Here is a 21,656-nt window from a genome sequence, read left to right on the forward strand (position 1 = left end):
AAAAAAAAATAAAAATCAGTCAGATGACCCTTCATTCACTGAACAAAAAGATTTTTATTGAATTAACAGGATTTACAAGAAATGTGTTTTTGTCTGCAACAATGTTTATTGCACTAAAAAGAATCCATAAATAACATTTCAGGACAATCAATGAACCAAATGAAAATATTGGAGAGGATGACTGTACAATTTAAAAAATTTTCCCCAGGTAAGGAAGCTTTTAATACAAGACAAAAGCTCATTTAAAAAAAGTAGTAGTTGTCACATCCCTGATTTTTTCTGTGGCGTGGTACAGCTGGTTGGCAAGCTGGTTAGACACTATTACTTTTGCTGGGCCATGTTTTATAAAATGCAGTTTACCTAGGATTTCAAAACCTGTGAAAAGTTTGCTTAGAGATTTTGATCTTTTAGAAGGTCCAAGTATTTTCCCTCTAAGTTCTGTGAAAATGAGTAGTAAATCTAAAGCAGTAATGCGTTAAAGTAAAAAGGCAACTCAGATGCCACTTTCCCGAAGCCCTCTGTTTAGACTGATGAAATTTGCTTCTGCCTGGCTACAGCACTGGGTGTTACTGAAACGGAACAGGAGCAGCCTTCTGTACATTAAAGCTGTAAACAAAGAGCAGACCTCTCTCAGGAGAGGGATACAAAATCCCGAGGGAAACACACTGAAATACTCATTTGGATTTTAACAATGTTTTAAATCCAGGACTTTATTTCATATAGTTGCATCTCTTGCCCTTTAAAAATATATGGTCAGCTTCTTAATAATACAGCTGACTGCTAGAAAAAAGATACCAGGATCAAGTGTCTGATTAAATCCGCGCTAGTTTTCAGAATAATAAACTAGTTCTTGTATGGAAAAAGATTAACAAACATTTTTCATTTTTATAAACAACACTTAACAGATGTAGAAAAATATTCAAGAGGATAATAACAAAGGTGCAACATTAACAAAAATAAGCTGCCTTTTCAACAACAGCATTTTTTCATAGTTTTAAGTGTGAAAAACTTAAAGCTCTTAGTGTCCTCATAGAAGTCTTTTTAATAGAGTTGTTAGCTTAAAGATTCTTGCCGTGCTGCTGGGCATACCACTGCTGCCTCTGCTTGCGATGCTCCAGCTCGGTGAGGAGGGCCTGCCTGTATGCTTCGTACAGCTTCACAATCCGTTCCAGTTCTTTCATGAAGAGCAGCTTCAGCATTCCCTGGTACGTGTCCAGGTCTGCCAGCTGGAAGAGCTCCCACTTCAGAATGTGATCGTATCTGTTTTGATAGAAAAGATGATTATCTACGTGCCGCTGCAAGCAAATACACAGTGTTTTCTGCTTTTTCTTAAAAGCTGGCCTCACAGTTGTATACAGCCCCCGATCAGATTTCTAGCAAGCTGCATTAGCATGTTTTACGTGCAAAAAGAAGGTAATTTACACCAAAAGACAGGGAGCACGTCTCAAAGCAAGTTGGAGAAATGTCACTTACAGCTGAACTGCAGAATCACTCCTCATACGCACAGATAAACTCCAACTAAAGACCCTGTTAACCAGTTACAATAAACCAATACAAAACACGCATTTTGGAAGCATTGAAACAGCACCTACATTCACAACCAGCCTCCAAGATTTTGCAGCAAAACACCTTTAAAACTTGGAGTAACACAGAAAAAAAATGCATTATTTCAACAGCTTGCCCTAATACTCCCCAGCAGGTGCTTCCCAGCAGGCAGAATACTGCCAGTCTTCCCTCACGCATTCTTGTTTTCACAGCATTCTTCCTCTAGCCCTAACACTCTCAGTTAGCAGCAATAACCTAGGGCAGTGTGTCTCTAACTGTGGGTCACGAAGGACCCTGCAGGACCACAAAAGGGGGTGTTAGATGTTGGTGCGGACTGAGGGAGGGGGGAAGTCCAATTAGGCTGTAATTAATGGCTGCGAGTACTCACACCAGTAAGGCATGTCCTAACTGCTAGTTGCTATCGGCAGCGATCTGGGGGCTGGGGGGAGCAGGGGGGTGTCAAGGGAGTGACACAAGCACAAACAGCTAGAATACAACCGTGTTCTTACTTCCCATATGGGAAAGAAAACAAAAAAAAGAGCTTCTATGGATGTGGGACACGAGACATGTGCCGAGGCCCCGAAGCACACCAGTGCCACCCTGAACTCCTTCAGGAACATCTAACCTAGCTCCCCACGCGAGATGGAAACAAGCTCAGCTTGGAATCAGGGAAGTCACCCAATTACTGTTGTATTTCCTCCAGCTTCCACCAGTTACCAGGAGTGGCTGGCTGAGCAAGGGGAAGTGTAACAGCTCGGGTCACCAAAGCACCATCCACACTGTCAACACTTTTTCCTTGATAAGGGAAGTGGACGCCCGTCAGTGGGGCAGGATGCGAAAGCTCACAAAGAAACTACCACCAGGTGCACGAAGGGGGCTGCGCACAGATGGGCTTTGGGAAGCCACGCTCACCTCCCTCCATGGCAGCAAGGGGGAACACATTAAAACAAACTGCAAACAGAAGCAGAAGTGCGATGTCAATCCATAAGGTGGGAAAAACAACGAACAAGGAAAGCTGCTGGAGCGTCACTGACGCCAACACTCCCAGGTTAACGAGTTGCTGGCAAAGTACATCTCATGTTTCGTTGGGTAGGTCTTCTGCTCGCCTGCCCAACATTCAGCTCTGCTTTTCTTAATAAATCTGCAACACTGTCAGTGCTGGGTTTTTTTATTTTTACTTTTTAATATGGAGCAATTCTGAATTGCTGTTTATGCTCCAAACTTTTTCCAGTTTCCAAAACACATAAACATAACCCTATGTTCACACTTCTGGGCTATCCCAGCTGCTGCGGCTGGCCAGGTACAAACTTCATGTGAGATCAGCCTCTTCAAGCCTCCCTTGTCTCTCTAGCAAGAGCTGAAAAAGCTTCCCAAAGGCTGCATTTTATGTCATAACTGCCAAACCACTCTTGTGACTCATCAAGGCTATGCCATTTCTCCTGCAAGTCATTTTCACAATCAGAACTGGCACTCTCAGGGAACAGATAGCTGCTCAGATGGAGTCCAGTTTCATAACACATGTCTGTTCAATCGTACGTTAGTCAGTGACTCGCTTTCAGGCCACAAATTCTTCAAAGCTAGTGCTGACAATCTTTTATACCAAACACATGGTTCAACATTTCCTATATTTAATAATATTTATCTTTATACATAAGCTATCCAAAGTATTCAAGAAAGCAAGCATTTTTTCCCATTACTTTGTTTTTAATGGACGACTTTTTGTGCCAGTAGTAGGGGAAAAGTTTCAAGAAGGTTTCAAGGGGAAGGTTTCAAGAGATCCTAGGAGGAAAAAAAAAAAAAAAAAAGTGTTTCTAACAAAGTTTTTCAACAAACTCATGGTAATTCTACAGGTCTCTGGCTCATGGCCAGATGTCCAGTACTACCACCACACTCTGGGGGGGAACAGCTGCAGGACAGTATTAAGCAGGAGACACTGACATTTAGGATGTTCTTCAAGGAGGTGCTAATTGAAGTAATTCAGGAAAACCCCAAGACTTTGGGCCAACAGCAAGACAGCTGGTTTGGTGAACACATCCCCGGACATCAGTCCAGGCTCCCAAGCCCAAATGATCACCGACTGGGATCTGGCTCGTGTTGGTCAGCACATCAGTCAAGCACTAGCAGCCCACAGTGCAGACCCACCCGCATATGCTTAAAGTAGTACAAGGACTTCAGAGAGCTGGGTACATAACCTGGGCTTCAAATAAACAGGCTTTTCTCTTTGATGGTTGCTTTCCACCTCAGCGTGATAACTGGAGAAGTCTGGCAGGGTGACACGAGCTAGCAGCCATGAAGAGACCTGCCTGGTTCAGGAGCAGACACACTTCCCAAGGCTCACCAGGAGCAAGGGACGCAGAAACAACGTGTAGTATCACAGGCTCATAGAACAGACCCATAGAATCATCTAGGTTGGAAAAGACCTTTAAGATCATCAAGTCCAGCCATTAACCCACCAGTGCCATGGCCACCACTAAACCACGCCTCTAAGACAGACCCATCGAATCATCTAGGTTGGAAAAGATCTTTAAGATCAGTTGCATGATGCAACTGTATGCACAGGTCTTGTTAGTGAGGATCTGGGCTAACCTGAGCCTACCTATGCTTGGACAGACTTGTGTGAGAGAATTTCAAGAATATCACCCCAAAAAGAGCAGGAGTGTTCATGCTGTGCCTGGGAAGGGGACCTGAGCAGCACCCAGTGTCCTGGCATGGGCCTGGATGGCTCTGGGAAACAATACAGAATTTCCTAAGAAAGGTGAGGAAATCCCAATTCCCCAACCTGGTTTTAATCTTGATTTTGTTTGATCCAAGTCTTGCTCTACAACAGACATTTTGATGCTGCTTTATTTTGATAAAGAAAGCCTTGATATCGTGACATCGTCACTGCAATACCCCCCACCTCCTGCTTTTCCCTAGTACTTCTAAACATACACAATTCATTTGCAATCTAATTTTCTTAACTTGGAAATAGGAAGGTGACTACTATAGTTATTAAAGGAATAGAAGAAAGTCATGGAATAGACAGAATTAGTTGAGCCAGATGAATTACATGAGAAAATACATTCACTTGAATGGAGGCTAAAGCCAAAATATCAGTACATCCATGCAAATAAACTGCACTGCATATTGAAAGGATATACTCAGAAGGCTGTATGCATCAGAGAAGCACCAAGATGTGCAGATGACTACCAAAGATGCTTTTGAGGAATTTTAAGAAATTAAATAACCACAGCTTCTACAAACTTCCTGAATAACAGCTGCTATATTGATGTTATCCCAAGTCTTGACAGGGTTGCACTGCTAAAATCACTTTTCCCCAAAAAACCCCAAACTGCATCTGTATGTCAATGCGGAGATCAAACTCCAAAGAGCAGCAAGACTGCAAGCTGCTGCTTTTGAAGGTTTGCCAAGTACAAGTGCACTCGATTCCTGAGTTGATGTGAACGCCACCTTTCCATCTCTGTTCCCTTCCCACTCCTCATGAACCGAACACAATTACAGCAGGATTTCCCCTGGCTTGCCCTGTGCTGATGTGTCCTTTCAAATGTTCTGGGTTAATGGCGTTTATTAAAAGACATTCTGCAGCAAGGCTGATTCCCAGTGGAAGGACTGTTTCTTACTCAGGTGGCAATACAAGCAGGAAAGAAAACAAAGCTCCATCACATGCAATAACATGCTTGCAGGTTTTTCGGGGCCTGCAGCTTTTTTTTTTTTAAAGCATCACCAAAGATTGCTAAACCCTTGGTGGTTCCTTAGCTCTTTGAAGCTGTCAGCACTGATAGTTTCCCAAGAAAAGCAGCACATCAGGATTACTTTTCAGTGTGAGTTTCATTTCACCTGCTAAGAGCAGTGTTGAATGGGGGAAGAAGTCTAATTAAAGATTAAGCCATCGGCAGTGCCTCAGGGGGAATGGACTCATTCAAATCCAAAAGACTGTAAGTCTAGGAATGCTTAACCACAGAGATGCACAGAGAAACAGGGCATGGAGTACCAGTACCTGACCTAGACTCCCCAGGCGTTTTTAAGAAGGGCAACTAGTCACAGAGCCAGAAATCAAAAGGAAAAAGCACATTAGTACAGAATTCCTGCAGAGCACAAAGCCTTCCCTCCTGCGTAAGAAATCAGGAGCTCACCAGACAGAACATGCAGCTGGAATACCCAGTCTCCAGTGCTCCTCCCAGCACAAAGCAAGTATTTAATATAAAATAGGACGCTTGCAGCTCAGGAGACACTGACCTGCCCCAAGTATTTACAGCCTACTGGTTAGGGCTGAGAGAAGAAAGTCCTGGCTTCAGATTCTTGCTCAAAAAGAGTCAGGGGAAGAATCAACCACGGTCTCTCATACAAGGCAGGCATTTTTGGTCTGCACCCTTCCAGTCCCGTATGTGCAGTCTGGCATTCTGTGGAAACACTTCCCAGACCGGTCTACATGACTTGGAAGGTGGAGAAACATTGGATTTTAGAGCCTAGCAAAGGAGTCTTGACTCCACTGTGCTGAGATTCTGACAGCTACAGTTACACTCTCAAAACAAACCTTGCCAGCTGCCAGGAGAAAGGGGAAAAGGATACTTCAAAGTATCACAAATACCTTGACACTGGAAATTGTTACTTCAAGTCATAACTAGACATCAAAGGCTCTTCACTGGGTAGCGAGCCAAATTATCTTTTCTACCAGAACAGTTTGAACCATTTTTCATTAATGGGGAAGCATTATGGCTAGTACCTACAAAACTCTCAATTAGACTTTTCCAGTGGCCAGAATTATTATCCTTTCGAGAAACTCTTCAAAACAAAAGCTAACATTATCTATATTTGCTATCACCACCTACTTTTCTCAACAAAACAACTGGCCTTTAGTCAGCTAAATCAAGCTACAGCGTCAGGGGTAAGTAAGAAATTGTAACAAAATACACCATAATGATTTCAGTGCAAAACTGTACCGATAAGCAACATATTTTTACAGCAAACTTCAAACAGCAGATTGCATAAGGTATTCCTCTACTACTACTACTACTATGATGAAAGCATTCTGCCCAATCACTTTCATTTTTGCACCAGAACATGGGAGGACATTGATACAGTTCTCATACTCAGCTTTTGGACAATACTACCGAAGAACTTACAAGCATTACTGGATGTTTTTCTCAAGCTTTAAGGGAGTTGTTTTGGCAACAGAGGTTTATTATTAAAATTATATTGAAAATGTACAAGTGATCCTGGTATTAATAACTGTGAAAATTATTTACCAATTGTTCCTTAAGAAGCCCTCAAGATGAGGTGATACTAAGCCAGCTGCTACCACTCTTCTTCACTTGTCCAATATAATAGTAGCATAAACCAGAATTTACTTCCTCACAGAAGCATTTGAGAATTACAACAATATTCCTATTACCCCCAGCATTACTGTGACAGAAACCTAAAAGGAGGATACTGGAAAATACATCGGTTTTGATCCCTCTGAACAACGTAAATTCTGTTCAAACAGCTTGAATGAGTAAAATGTGTTTTCTGTTTTGGTTTTTGTTTTAATTTGGCTCAGCCTACTAGATACAAAGAAATTCCTGATAAATTGTTTAAATTGCCTTAAATTTGTTTCTCAAGTTTCAAGAGAAGTACCAACAGGAGTTCATACAACACAGGCTAAAATATTTCAAATGACATTGTCTGGATGAGCCAAAGACCTAAATAAAGAAATGCAGCTGCAGCCAGAACCCGAAAGTATTTCTAGGAAACATGTCCTCCCATAGGTTACAGGAACTTAGTATGTCCCTGTTGACTAAGTGTACTGGTGGATTTTAGGCCAATTTAAATTTTTATAGGCTGCTGGCGAGCCCAGTAGCCACAAGAAGTAATAAACCCCATTGAAATTATAGTTACTAGATGTTTTTTTTTTTTTAGTGGAAGTCACTGAACATCACATACAGCCTGAATTTGCAAGTACAGACTGACCTGCTTGTTTGCCTGTACACTTCAGTTTCTCCATGTTCTCCTTATGATAAGTACATTATTTCATAATTATCAAAACACATCTCCATTTTTTACTGCTTTTCTATTTAGTGTTACTATTCTGCAGAACTGCACCCATTAGAAAAATGTAATGTTTCATTATGCTGACTCAAATCTTTTCTCGAAGGAGACTCCCTGTTCCTATAGCATTGCTTCTTCAAAAAAATGACTTTTTACTACCGTTTAGTTTTTTTTTTTTAATTCAAGTTCTTAATAGAAATATACATTTCAGTCTGCATCTTAATTGTGAAGGAGAATTTGTGTGTCTTTTTAAAAAAGCAGTAAGATATACATTAAAGAGCTAACACCCTGGAAGTATTTCACATATTTTATAAGCATATGGTACCATTCTCACAAATACACTGAAAGTAAACCACATCCTCAACCTGCATGTCACAAACTGCAAGAAGTACTGTGATGATTTTGTGTAATGCCTAATACAGAGCAAACTAATGCAATGAACACTTGGTATAATTTCCTTGCATGCTGTCAGCAACAGTTTCTATACAATTAAGAAATAAATACCAGCTAGAGTTCTACTTTCAGTCATCAAAATTCATTTGTTTTCCTTCTAAGCCATGTATTCATAGTGCAAAATGCAGAGGGGCAGGACAAAAAAAAAAAGCAAGCTCACTTTACAGGGGCCCTGGCATAGACCTGCAGCCAGTCTGGAATCTCTGCGGTGTGGTAGGGGTTTGCAGGGACAAGGAGAGGCTGGCTTCTTTCAGCTTGCTGAGGCTGGTAAGTCACTGGGGGAGGCTGGTCGTAACGGGGAACACTGTACAAAGGAAGACAAAGTCTGTAATCTCCAAGCAGTAAGTCAGACATACTGATATTATTAAATTGTTAACATTAATACACAGATTAATAGGCGCAAAGGCTGACGATGCAACCACGCATGTAGTGTTGCCTCGGCAGGCCTATACTGAGAGCAATTTTCTGTTGCTATTTTTGTGCTTCACTCTGATCACAACCCGTAAGTGTTGTAGCTATCTGTTAGCACGCTGTAAAATTCACCTCAGACCTATTTACCTAGTTTCTGCTACTGGGATACTAAAGCAGAATAAAAAATGCTATCTGTTCTTAAAATACTAAGAAGGAAAGTATTGAATCAGCCAAATAACCCACCATTTAGTATGTTAGAACAAATACATTCAGGCAGCAGCTGATAAGAGTTATTCCATTTATTACAAAGGATATCCTCCTGTGTTTATTCTTTCTGCCACACATTAAACAACTTTCCCTTCCTGGGTAACAGCAAAGTAGACTGTGTAGCAGAAATTAACGGTTATATTTGGTGTATACTAGTCTTACTTTACCTTTAAATTACAAGTAGCTAAAATACCAATTTTCATTCTAGACAAGACTTAATTCATGTTTCAGATGGTACATGTATTTACTCAGACAGTCACCGGGAACATCAGATCAGGTTTCTTTTCAGTCTACAAATCAATTCTGTTCACAGCAACTCTGTTGTTTTACTGACAGTTGATGAGAACCTGCTTTGCTTTAGTGAGTTAGGAACAATACCCTGCTTCTAAACTTAAGACAGTAAGATGAGACAAAACCCCAACAATTACAACTTCTTCTGCAAATCTTAGGTCAAAGTAAAGCTTACTCCTAAAAACACAAAGTTTTTGGCATGTTATATAGGAGGCAAAAACAGTTTAAAAAGTTGAACTGGATTAAGAAAAAATCAATCACAGAAGAGAAGGTGGATATCTTACCTGGGAGCACAAGGATGTTTATATTGAGCTGTTTTATTGATGTGATCTACATAATACACTCCAAATGCTGCTGACTCAACTCTTTCCCATCCTGGAGGCAGTCCCTCACGTTCGAGTGGATGGCTCCAGTGAGTTGTATTAGTGTTGTGATCTATATAGTATTTCCTTCCTCTAATAGTCCAGTCCACTGACCAGCCAGGAGGAAGAGGTAAATCTTCAGAACTATGATTTGTTAAGTTTCCTAGAGATGTAGCAGCAACTCTACCGATGCCTGAAAAAAGGGAAAGCAACATTTAGCTAAACTGGTAATACCCAAAGCCAACATTATGTACGAAGTCAACTTCCCCCCAACACCACAAGGCGCTCTACGAACTTTGAACAATACTGTGGCATTTACGGCATATGCACTTGTACATTAGTAAAAAAGCGCCATCAAGTCAAAACAGATATTCCCTTTTAAGCCTCACTTGTTTTGCTCTCGTCCAACTCCAGATTCAATAGACAGCTTCATTTACCAACAGTTAGGGCATCCTTGCTTTTTTGATTAGAGACATGTATTAGCATACAGAACAGGGATGAAGTTGTTACTGTCTCAAGTTGCTGAGCAGAGAGGGCTGGCGTAAGATTACAAATGTTAAAAGCTTTACATAAATGACAACTTCTGTTAATATGCTATTACAGCCACATCAAAACCATTTATCTACAAAAAACCTACAGCTATTTCTTTTTCTAGTTACAGTCAGAAATTACAACTATCTAGAAGAATTGCTGAATACCACCAAAGCCTTTCAGATATACCAGTCAACAACAGTAAGACGACCAGGTAAACCAAGAGAGGATGGACGAGAAAGGCTGGCACTATGCTGCACTGACCATCACTACTGCAGTGCGTGTAACCACGGCCAAAAAGTGTCATCAGTAACAAGAGAAAACAGAAAAGCTGGATCCACACAGGATCCTGCACCAATCCTTTGCTGAACACAGTCATCCTGCTCACGATGAAGTTGATGTTGCTATATCTTCTTTGCTAAAACTACCCATGCTTGTTAGACTAACTCGCTTATGTGCACTGCTGGGTGGGACAGTCAGGCCTTCTGAATGCAAACCAGACAAGACTTCTTGTTTGGAGTGAGCCACAAAATCTCCTCATCTCTTCTCCACATCCCCACCACCCTCTTCCTCCCTCCCACAGATCTCAGAAGGAAGTTCTGTTGTCTAGTAGGCTGAATGTCTGCTTCTCTACATCTTGCTCTTCTCTAAATGCAAGCACCTATGCTTCACAATGCTGAAGAGGCACGTGTAAAAAAATGTAATTTCCAGCTTTTCCTGGTGATGTGGGCTGCACTAGCAGACGGGTTTCTCCAGCAAGAGAACTAAAGCCTAGGTTAGGTGTATTGGCAGTAGGAGAGCCGACAGGATCAGTAATTGACTGAGTTCCCACCTCTGTCCTGGAAACAGCACAGTTAGGATTTACCACTGAATAGCTGGCTTAAGAGATTATTCACTAGAATTTAAAAATGTGATTTGTTGAAACATACACACAGTTTTCACATTTTAAAAATTCGCATGACAGATGCTGAGAGATGTACTGAAGAACCATAATTCCAATTTCACCTTTTCCTTCCCTCTATATACTATGGATACTTTGGAAGCTAGTTGAAATAAAAGCCATAATAATTACAGAAAACTAAAAAAAACCACCTCAAACCCCAAAACAATAAACCCCCCAAACCCCAACCACAAAAAACAAGTGACATTAACTATTTTGTAGGTCTCTTTCCATTCCTTGGAAGCCTATTACCTACTGGATGCGGTGGTCCAAATTCAACTCTCTTTAAAATCCTTTTAAGTAGTTACCTTCAGTTACTCACAGTTCTACAGTTAAATGGCCTTCAGAAAGAAATTCAAATTATCTTCCCATCTCACAAATGCATCTATTCAATCACAGTATTCATCAGAGTTTGGGTGTTACTGCTTCCAATAGCCAGAAGAAGGGGTACGGGGGCCACTTTTTCCACTTTCTTAGAAGTCAGAAAGTGACTCCATCACAAGCGCCACATTTACTGCCTGAGGAATACACCTTTTCCTTCTGTTTATCAGAAATATCATTTTTGTGTGATCATTTTTGGAGAGAGGGGAAGGGAAAGGCAGAGTCTACCTCATCTAAAGCATACTATTAAAAACAAGAGGTTTCAGGTATGGTCATTGACTCAAAAAGACAACAGTAATACAACAATTTTGCTGCTATTTCAGTATTTCTCAGCAGTTTCATATTCTGGTTGCTGACAAAGGCAACAGTCCTTTTCAACACCACTTACACAACACAACAAGCCAGCCAGGGGATATAATGTATTTTAAGCATTAGTTTACATATTAAACAACAGACTAAAAACAGGAGAGCTGTTATTCTAATACAAGACAGTAGTCATCAATGATAAAGTAATGGGAAGGCTCCAAAGTAACTGAATAAAAAAATAAATTAAAAAAAATCATCTCAAGCTTCCTCCAGAGTACTGTTCCTTAAACCTTTTGTGCTCATCTACAAATCTTTTTCTAGCCCGCCATGTTCTGAACTATTCAGCCTTAAAAGGATTTCCTCCTGTACAGTACTTACCTATGTGCTACCTATTTATACCTATAAAGTGGATGGTTGTGTCCACATGACAGCCCCCACCTCTCATTAGGATTAAGCAACCTAGACCATTACTCCTAGTGAGAAGAAACATCCTGGAGGCTTCCTGACCTTTAGCAGTACTGGGGCAGGGAAACTATTTCAGCCCCTAGCTACACTTACGTTATTGGTTGCTTTCATTCCAATGACAAAACATTTAAACTTCTTGAGAATACTGCACTTCAGATAAACAAATTCAGTATTTTCTCCAATAAACTAGACTACTGTGTTGTAATTTCATGTACGTATAAATAGTGACTATTAAATCACCACTACCAGAAAATCTGAACACAGAAACTTAACTGGGGGAAAGAATTTTCACAAAGGCATAAGCATATTTTTGTTTATTGTTAAAACTAGCATGTGTCTGTATTTCTGTTACAGTTCCTCCTTCTTAACTTGTAGCATGATTCCAGCAGCAAATACATACATATACAGTCCTTGGGGTAAAGGTTAATGCCTTCAAACCTTTGCAAGTTGGTATTAAAAGTTGCACAAGCCATTTACAGCAGCAGTTCTCTTGACACAATGTCTATCCATCTCTTCATACAAAAGCCTGAGAAAACTGGGAGATGCACTTGGGTAGTGAGGGAAACCAAAATCTAGATTACATAGAGAAATCATCTAGAAAGCAGGCTAAAAAGCAATGCTTCACCCAACGGAAAGGTAACACTGCCAGTTCTGCGTTTGCGCAGCCATTTAATCCTAGCTAAGTGGCTTCTCCCAATGCCAGTTTATTTCTTTATTTATTTCCAAGATGCACAGAACAAAAATAATATCAGACCACAAATACATTATATATTCCTGTTGCCATTTTGAATTCATAGATGAAGCAGCAGAGCCATACTGTTAAGATAAACTTACACAGCTGTATCACTTACCAGTTCTGCACACTGTTCCAAGCCTCTACAACTAGCAAACTCTAATTATGAAATCAAAGTCCAGATTTATAAACTGACAGTCACAAATACTACAGGTTGTAGACTATCACGTATAGTCTCTTAATGTGCAATTTTCTCCTTAAAATTGCAGATCATATTGAAACATTCCGTGTGCTGGAAGCTGTTGGGTAATACTCAGCTTCCTACAACCACCAACCCACTATGGCATTCAAATCAACATTAGTACAATTTAGACATTTGTTTATACAACTGGGGTTACTACAGATCAAAAGAAATCACGTATTGGTTTTCCTTATAAAACTCAGCAGATGCTTCCTTCAAGGGAGAGTGAATACACATGTAAGAGAAATAGCTCCTGCTGTGATTTTGAGCAATAGGATGAAAACTGAATTTCATATACATACACCTGTAAGTATCAATTATAAGACTGAACAATGCTCGGAATAGTAAATTCATATGTGATCTTTTCCAAAGTATAAACCAAAAAAGAAAGTTACAATACAGCCTAAACCCATCCATTGTGAACACTACCTTTTCTGTGTCATATTGCCCAAGTACAATATTCTGCTGCATTTAAATTTCAGGTAAGGGTTTGGCCCTAAAGCATGTTCATAGCAGCCCAAAGCTTCATATAGGATTTTACGGCACACATCAAGGATATTCCCTGAGTCACAGGTACCAAATTTACATAGCACCATGCAAACTATCTACAGAAAAACCCCCAAACTTACAACCTGAACCATTTTTATCAAAACATCAAGCGTAAAACCTGCGATTTTCCTGTTGATGGAGGATATGATCTCTCCTATAGGACAAGCAAAAACAGCCTAGTCAAACCAGTTTGCTGTAACTATGCAGGGTATTCTTGCTCACATGCTGTTTTATCTATGACAAGACAGAAATTCTCCTTCCTGTTTTCTCAAGGAACACAGTTGTTTAAATTATTTGCTTTTTCCAAATGTAAAAAGTCTCCTCCTCTCTGCTTAAGGATAAGCACAGTTCTTTATAACCTCCCAAGTGGCACTATCAAATGCCAAGAATGGTCAACAATGAATTTAAACATATGCAATTATAAATCCTTTTCAGGTTTCTTCTTTAGAACTTGTTTAGTCTCATTTGTTAATTCTGTTTCATAACGGTATATGTTTGGGGTATTTTTTGGTTCAGCTGTTGCTTTTAAGGAACATCAATACTGAACACGATCTGTGGCTTTGCTTCTTCCTTCTCTTGCAAAACATAGGATCTTCAGTTTAAGGTCTTGAATTAATTGCCAATCAGGCCAAGAGGCATTCCATGCTGTTCCAAAGCAAAAGAAAATCCTGCTCAATGCAGTCTGCTGGCTTAAGAGTATGTTCTTTACACTTCGAAAAAAGTGCAAAGGAACAGCAACCACTCATTACCAGTACTAACCAGATTTAAAATACCCGAAATTTTAAGGCCAGGCCCCATATTCAGTCTTACTCTCTAAACACCTTTAAGAATAGGATGTCCTAATGCCAGAACTCAAACTAACTTTGAGCACCACGTTCCAGTGCATTACAATGTATTGGTACAAAAACTTCCTTCATTTAACATTCTTCTCTTAAAATGTACCTTAAGGTAATAACGTCACAGACGTGCAAAATATGTAGTATCTTTGTCAATCAAGGAAGTTCTGTTTGGTTTGTTCCATTAGTATGGAACAAAGAAAACTAAGTGATAACGTGTTAAGTGCTTTCACACCCCAATGAAGGGGTTTTATTGTAAAGGCACTCTGCCTGGAAAGAAATCCCAAGTTCTTAAAAGAAAGGTTTCCAGGTGAGCAAAGGGCAGTTCTTCTGTCTGCCTGGTAGAAAGCACAGGAGAAAATCACCAGAGCAGACCAGCATAAAGGGAAAAGAGTAAAAACAATGAAGAGAAAGCCTCACTTCATTTATTAGATACAGTGCTGACGTAGGCAGAGAAGTTTGAGAGCCTATGAACTCCCCACAACTAGCTCCAACCAAATTTCAGTGTTGAAGAACAAATCTAGCCAACCAAAAGGCCTTAATATTTGTCTTTCATTAGGTCAATTGTCTTGAGAGCCTTTTTCCAGGATTCCAAAATCCTCTCCCTTCCTCTCATCAAACCAGGATGAATAACAGGAAGAGAAGATGAACTGTTTAATTTTAAGGGAGTAAGTAATAATAAAATACCAAAAAAGTTGCAATAACTATCCTGTTTAGCTAGGTCTGCAGGTTCTAGGCCTTCCTAACCCATTCCAAAGCATCCAAAGGTACTTCTGAGCATCGGTACCTTGTTTGTCAGAGGGAACGTGGCATTCCAAGTAAGCCTAATTTCACAAATAGGAAGTGACAGGAAGGATTTTGAAAGCCTCCAAATGTCTGCTACGAAGAAATCACTGCAACATCAGCACAAAAGAAGAAAAGGGCGGGAACTGCCCTTTGTTTAAAAATTAGTAAAGTGTACACACCTAAAAAGACAAGCCCTTCTACTTTAGCTCTAAATAGGTTTCATTTAATAATTTGTATGCATTTATTTTGCTCTTGTATTAAACACGAATACCAGTTTGCAGTTTTTAAGGGGTACAATTCAACACAAGATGAACCTACTTTCATTAAAGTGCACTGGATTCTCTGTTCACAGGACTAATTGTTTTTCTCCTCTGATGCCACAGTCAACTGCTTACAGTCCACCACCAGAAAGTCCTTTTACACTGTGATTTTAATCTCAGCAATTTTCATATACACATAAGAATTTTTTAGCTTACCGCTCAAACAGGTACAAATAACTCTGAGGTCTTGGTTACAAGTTAGTTCCAATCTATACTGTAGATATAACTTCAACCACAGACCTCCCCAAACCTTTAACCTAGAAGAGAGGAAAGAAATGTCGAGGAAAGACAGGTAAAGTCTCTTAGAATTAAGTTTGAAATTGGACACTAAAAATAAATTTTCAAGAAATGCCACAGAGGTAGCTAAACATACAAAACTAGGAAAATTCTGAACTGAAGACATTTTTCAGGAAAACTGACAGCACTAGACTGCTAATTAAAAACAAATCTAATGAAAGAAAAGGACACGGTAGAGTTGAATCACACCAAGAGAGGAATCATGACTTCAAGGAGAAATGCCTATGAAAGAACATATTAATGCTGTCAACATCAACTGTCGAGAAAAATCACGGGACTTTGAGTATGAAGATGTCAGTAAGAACAAGTTTTGAACTCCTCTCCAAATTTTAAAGAGGAGAATCTTGATTTTGAACGACAGCTGAAATTCAAATGCATCTCTTCACTTGCAGACCACTGCTTCTCAAAAGTCATCTGCTGTAACCAGTGCTAAATGAAGTATCACTCACCAACTGCAAGCATATCTTTTGTTCATTGGGCAACATTTCTGTAGCAATCAAACCATAAGAGAACTGACTGCAGGGACCTACTGAGGGAGGGTGGGAGAGGAGGAAAAGGGCAGAAAGCAGCATTTGCAGATTCTAGCTAATAAACAAGCTTGTATGTTGAAATGTAGGTATTAGGCAATTGTGTCAATTATCTCTACGAACAATTCTGATTAGGTGAAACATTTAGAGACAACAATGGAGATGTGTAAGGAAAAAGTAATTTAGACAAAGACAATGAAAATAAAAGGCCTGCCTCAGTACTCTGGAAACACAGGACAAAAGGAACTAGAAATTACAGGAAGATTGGTGTAGCTCAAGGAAAACACTGTAGATTTGAAAACAATGGATGGTTCAATAAAAAGATGCTTAATGGTGAGATGAAGGAAGTTAGACATTCTAATGCTTTCCTACTTTTGGCCATTTAATTCTTTTACTCTGAAAAATTAACAGCAATTCTTGAAAAGATGTACGAAAATTAAGGTCATAGGTCAATATTCTTACTGCAGTGAAACTGAAAGAGTTCATATTCCATGCAGAGATGAAAGAAAAAAAACTTAAGAGGAAAAGGAAGACACTTTGGCATACAAAAGGTTCACCTTTTTTTGTCTCTCCCTACAAATGCATGAGATTGAATACATGCCCATTACAAAATGTGTAGAATTTGTTCAAACTATTCAATGTAAAAACAGGAGAGAGAATGACAAAGACCAAACAAACAACAGCAGCTCCTTTGTGATTTCCAGTGGCTAAGGGGGCATGTAGACAAATGGGTGTGGGTGTGTGTGCAGAAAAAGTCTTTTTAGAAAGAAATCCATGTTGCTACAATTGAGAAGAATAGGACTGTAAAGCCCTACTTTTAGCTTGTTTAAAAATTTGCTAGATTTAAATCCACTTTCAAGCTAACAGCTAGAGCTCCATTTCCACTTAAAGTTTCAATTCAACACAGCAGCAGTACCATTTCTTGAAGTCTTCCTCAGCACACACAGTACTTTTGAATGTTAAATTGATGGGTTGGTTTATGAAATACTCCCCTCCTGCCTCTCGTTCCTCCACTATCCAAGCACACACTAACAAGTGCTCGTTATCTGGACCAGGTAAACGTTTAATGACTGCAGGCTGAACAACAACTGACAGAGATGGAGGGCTTTCATGCAAAATCTAGGTAGATCAGATGTATTGCATTAGCAAAGTAAATGAGGATTAAAGCAGCAAGTCTTAAAACTTAGTATTTTCATAATTTATTGGCTGACAACAGTTAACACTAGCATTATTCTTCTATCACTTTTCATTGAAATGTTTGTGTAATAAAAAACCCACAAAGCACTGGCAGGTTATAATTCCATACGCAAGGTCAGCAGCCTTAAATGTTGACATTCTAGCAAATTTATTTTTCTAGATAGGATATTTATTTTACTAGAGATTACTTACTTACTATTTTGTTTATAGATTACAAGTAATGATGAACAACATATTTCATATTGAAGGTACATTATTAACAGGTCTGAAACGTTTGTTTTGAACTCCTCCTTGAGTGTATATATATATATACTTTTAAAAATATATATATATACACACTACAAAAATACTCAGTGCTTGAACACAGCCAAATTTATTACTTTTAAGGTCAGCTATCTATGGCCAATATTGTAATCCCAGACTTTTTATTACACCAAGGCACACTGCACCAAAGAACTATTCTTTGGTGTTACCACCAACAGAATCAAATATTTCAAAAAAAGTAGTATTTAATGGATTCCTCTCTTTTATGTTGTTCTTCCTTTAGAAAAAAAAGTTCCAGCGAAACTGAGGGGGAAAATAGGCATATTTACAAACAATATTAGAAGCTAGAAGACAAAAAAAATAGTCAAGGACTAAGAAGTCAATTTGCACACTAACTATACATCAATTTGCTAATTACACCAAGCAGTCATTCCTCTCTTTGACTATTTATAAAATTATTTTGAGGTCAAATTAACACAGTAAAATTAAATAACAACACTACGATAGTTAAAATATAACAACAACAATAATAATAAACTAAAATGGCAATGTTATAATTTAGAGCTGCTGCTTATTCCCTACATCATGAGAAGAGTAATGTCTCTTCATGAATAAAATGCTTTGCTAGCTAGAGCAACTCATTCACCTTGCATAGAGGAGTTGCATGTATGTTTGGCATTAAAAAACCTACTTGCTCAACCTCACCCCATTCACTTAATAAATAAATCCTGGTTTAAGTATATTTTTCCTTTCTGAATATATGTGATCAGATTCTTAATTCTAAGAACTGTGAACACGCAGTGTACTGAGATCACAGAAACGTCATTAGAAAGAAGCTCTGCCCTACACTGTGTAACTCCTAAAAACATGACCCTGATCATCCAGATATACCTCTGCACCTGAAGTCTTATAAAAAAGATGTTTTTAAAAAAGCAACAACTAATACTTACCTGAAGTGTGCCTTCCATGGTTCTGTGACATCCTCTGGAAGAGATCACTGTTGTGTTCGTAATACCTGTAGTCCTCATGAACACGATCATTTAACTGACGTCTCCTCTGGGCATCATAAAAATGATCATAGTAGTAACAACGGGCACCAGCATCTCCATTTTCCAAACCAGAATTGGCTTCTGTTAAAAAGGACTGGGAGGAAGAGCCATATTCCCTAGGGACATCAGCTAAACTTCTTGCAAGATAGGAAAGTGCAGAGAGTCTGTTGCTTTCACGTCTCATTATTTCATGAGGTGGCCTCTGCACTGGGGTTCGAAGAAAACTCTGGTTTCTGGAAACAATTCCATCTCCACCAGCAGCATAGGCAGAAGAAGTCGAGTCAGGAGGACAGATATCAGTTCGTCTTGGAATGGTTGGACCGTGACGGATAAATGAAGGCATTAGATCTGATATATAGCATAAAAGAGAAGTAAGAACTTTGGCTATACTTACACATAAATTTGGCTAGCCACAATACTGATTTTACACCATGGAATTCAGGAAATTCAATGGCTAGAATCCCTTTAAGTCACCTCTAATGCATATACAAGTATAATGGTAACGCTGCAGTTTGTACTGGTGCAACAGAAACCACCCTCCACCAGCAACAAACTTGCCAAAACAGCACAGTTCTGCCAGTATGGCTGCATCTACAATAAACAAACCAACCAACCCAAACCCCATCAAAAACCACATGAACAAAAAAAAAAAACCCCAAACCACCCACACTTTACTGTGGCCACCTCTGCTAGGCTTTGTATCTCTCTACTAGAAGAGTCAAGAAAATCCAAGTATCCTGGCTACTACTCTACCACTTCATTGGGACCGCTGTCCTTACAAACTCAGAACAATCGAAGATGTTAATTCTCCACGCTCACAGGAATCCATGACAGAATCAGGAACAGAATTCATACTTTCCCCACTAATCACAAAGCTCAGCCAGCAAAGCGCTGTCACTCTGCACACATTTTCAAATTATCATGAAGTTATGCACTTTCTCCTTCACCCAAGGGGAGTTTTTTGCACACCAGCACTGATGCCTATTCATACTGTTTCAGTGCCTCCCTCCAGTAAGGGATAGGTTAAGCCTCTCCCTACCACTACCTTCAACGTGATGTAAGTCAGTAGCTTCCCTCCAGGTGAGCTAATGCAAATTATGACTTTCATTTAGAAGGAAGTTATGTCTATTATTAGTAACTTTTTATTAATAAACTCTTATAACTTAGGGTGAAAATAATGTGTCATTAGTAAACTTATAATGATCACTGCAAAGCTGCCATGCAATAGTCGGTCATCACATCACAGCGAACAGCATAAATGTGTAAAAGATGTTAACCCCTTAGACAGGCCTACAGCTTAATATGAAAAAAACCTTGATTTTTTTTTTTTTAAGGCCTAATTCAATTCAATCAAACTACTAAATGATTTTGCCTGTTGACTGTAGAACCAGCTGTTCATGCAGCAAGTACTTCCAGGAATGCTGCGTACCTGCTCCTGCCAGCAAAGTTCTCTGGTTGTGATCTCCAAGCTAATCCTGCAATTATAGCATAACGCATTTGTCTCAGGTTGTTCTCAACGATTAACAAGAAGAAACCTAAGCACACATTCAGCGTGTATTTGCTAGCATTGCGTACAGTCCTAGCGCAACCAGGGCTGTGGCGTTAGTGTCAGGTTAACCACGCAAAGATCAGTGCATCCAAGGGACATAGCGGTGACTTCATCACGTTGATTCATGGTTAAGAACTGGAGCAGTTGCTTCTGCAGGGATTTTAAGCAACCGTCTCATACAGTTATCTCATCTTCCAAGCACACACCTTTTGGCAGTGCACACAGCTTACATCGGGAAAACAACCACTGACTTCTGGAAAGAGAGAGATGCTCTGTTCTGTTGCCCTGAACGGTACCTGTCCGGGGACCACCTTAACCCCTGACCTGCTGAAACTGAGCAACCGCTGCTGAGAAAAGCAATAAAACAACCAAGTTTGTTTACCGTCAGCACCTGGCAGTACACTACGCACAGGGCTCGCTGTTAAGTTTCCCCTCCCTTCCAGGCTGAACCTCCCTCCACCGGCTCCCGGGTCTCCCAACAGAAATGCGCCCCCCCGCCAACCGCCCCGCAGGGAACTCCCGCAGCCGCCAAGGCCCCCGGGGCCCGCCGCACCACAGCCGCAGCACACAAAGGCCGCGGCCCCCCGCAGGCCTCGGGCTTGGCACCCTCGGCCCGTCCCCCGGCCCGCCGAGCCCGTCCCCGACACTCACTGCGGAGCAGAGGGCTGGTCTCCTTCTTCACGTACTTGCCCTGCACCTCGCCAGGCTTGGAGAGCTCCGTCCGCGTCTTCTTCCGCGACAGCATCCCACCTCCCGGTCCGCTCCCACCGCCCGCATGCCCGGCGCCGCTCCCCGCTCCGCAGGGCAGGGCCCGGCCGCCCCGGCCCCCTCAGGCGCGGCGGCGGCTGCTCCGCACCCGCACGGCCGCGCCCGGGGCGGGGGGCGCCCAGCGCTGAGAGGAGGCAGCGGGGCCGGCGCGCGGGGGCTTGTGGGAACGCGGCCTCCGCCCTCCGGGGAAGGCCGCGGGGCAGGCAAGGGGCGGGCGCGCGCTGTCACAGCGCCCCCGCGCGGCGGGGAGGGCGCAAGGCGCACGCCGTTAGGCGGGAAGGCGGGAGGGCCGCGCCGCGCCTCGCCTCGCCTCAGGGGCCGGGCGGCCGCCTCTCCCCCCGGGGGCAGCGGGGCCCCCTCACCTGGCTAGGCTGGGGTCCGGGACGGCACCGCCGCCTCGCTGGCAGCGGAGGGTCGGGCCCCGGAGGGGCTCGGTGAGGGGCGGCGGTGGGCCCTGTGCTCCCCGCCGGGACCCGCCCCCTGCCCGCAGAGTTCTAGAAGTTAAGCAGGAAAGGCACACGCCGGGAAGCCCTCGGTATTCCCGTGCAAAGCTTAAAAATA

The 21,656-nt window shown here is 41.2% G+C and overlaps 1 protein-coding gene across 1 annotated transcript; it reads right to left on the reverse strand.

Annotated features, from left to right (window-relative positions):
• Nucleotides 1–34: 34 nt before the first annotated feature.
• Nucleotides 35–21,182, reverse strand: SAV1 (salvador family WW domain containing protein 1). The gene is made up of 5 exons (XM_040602470.1): nucleotides 20,979–21,182; nucleotides 18,680–19,126; nucleotides 9,279–9,549; nucleotides 8,186–8,329; nucleotides 35–1,260 (listed from the first exon to the last, which is right to left on the reverse strand). The coding sequence occupies exons 1-5, from the start codon at nucleotides 21,070–21,072 to the stop codon at nucleotides 1,059–1,061; spliced, it is 1,158 nt and encodes a 385-aa protein (XP_040458404.1). The 5' UTR covers nucleotides 21,073–21,182; the 3' UTR covers nucleotides 35–1,058.
• Between the last annotated feature and the right edge of the window lie 474 nt (nucleotides 21,183–21,656).

Source organism: Falco naumanni, chromosome 7, assembly GCF_017639655.2.
Source record: "Falco naumanni isolate bFalNau1 chromosome 7, bFalNau1.pat, whole genome shotgun sequence".
Classification (NCBI taxonomy): Eukaryota; Metazoa; Chordata; class Aves; order Falconiformes; family Falconidae; genus Falco; species Falco naumanni.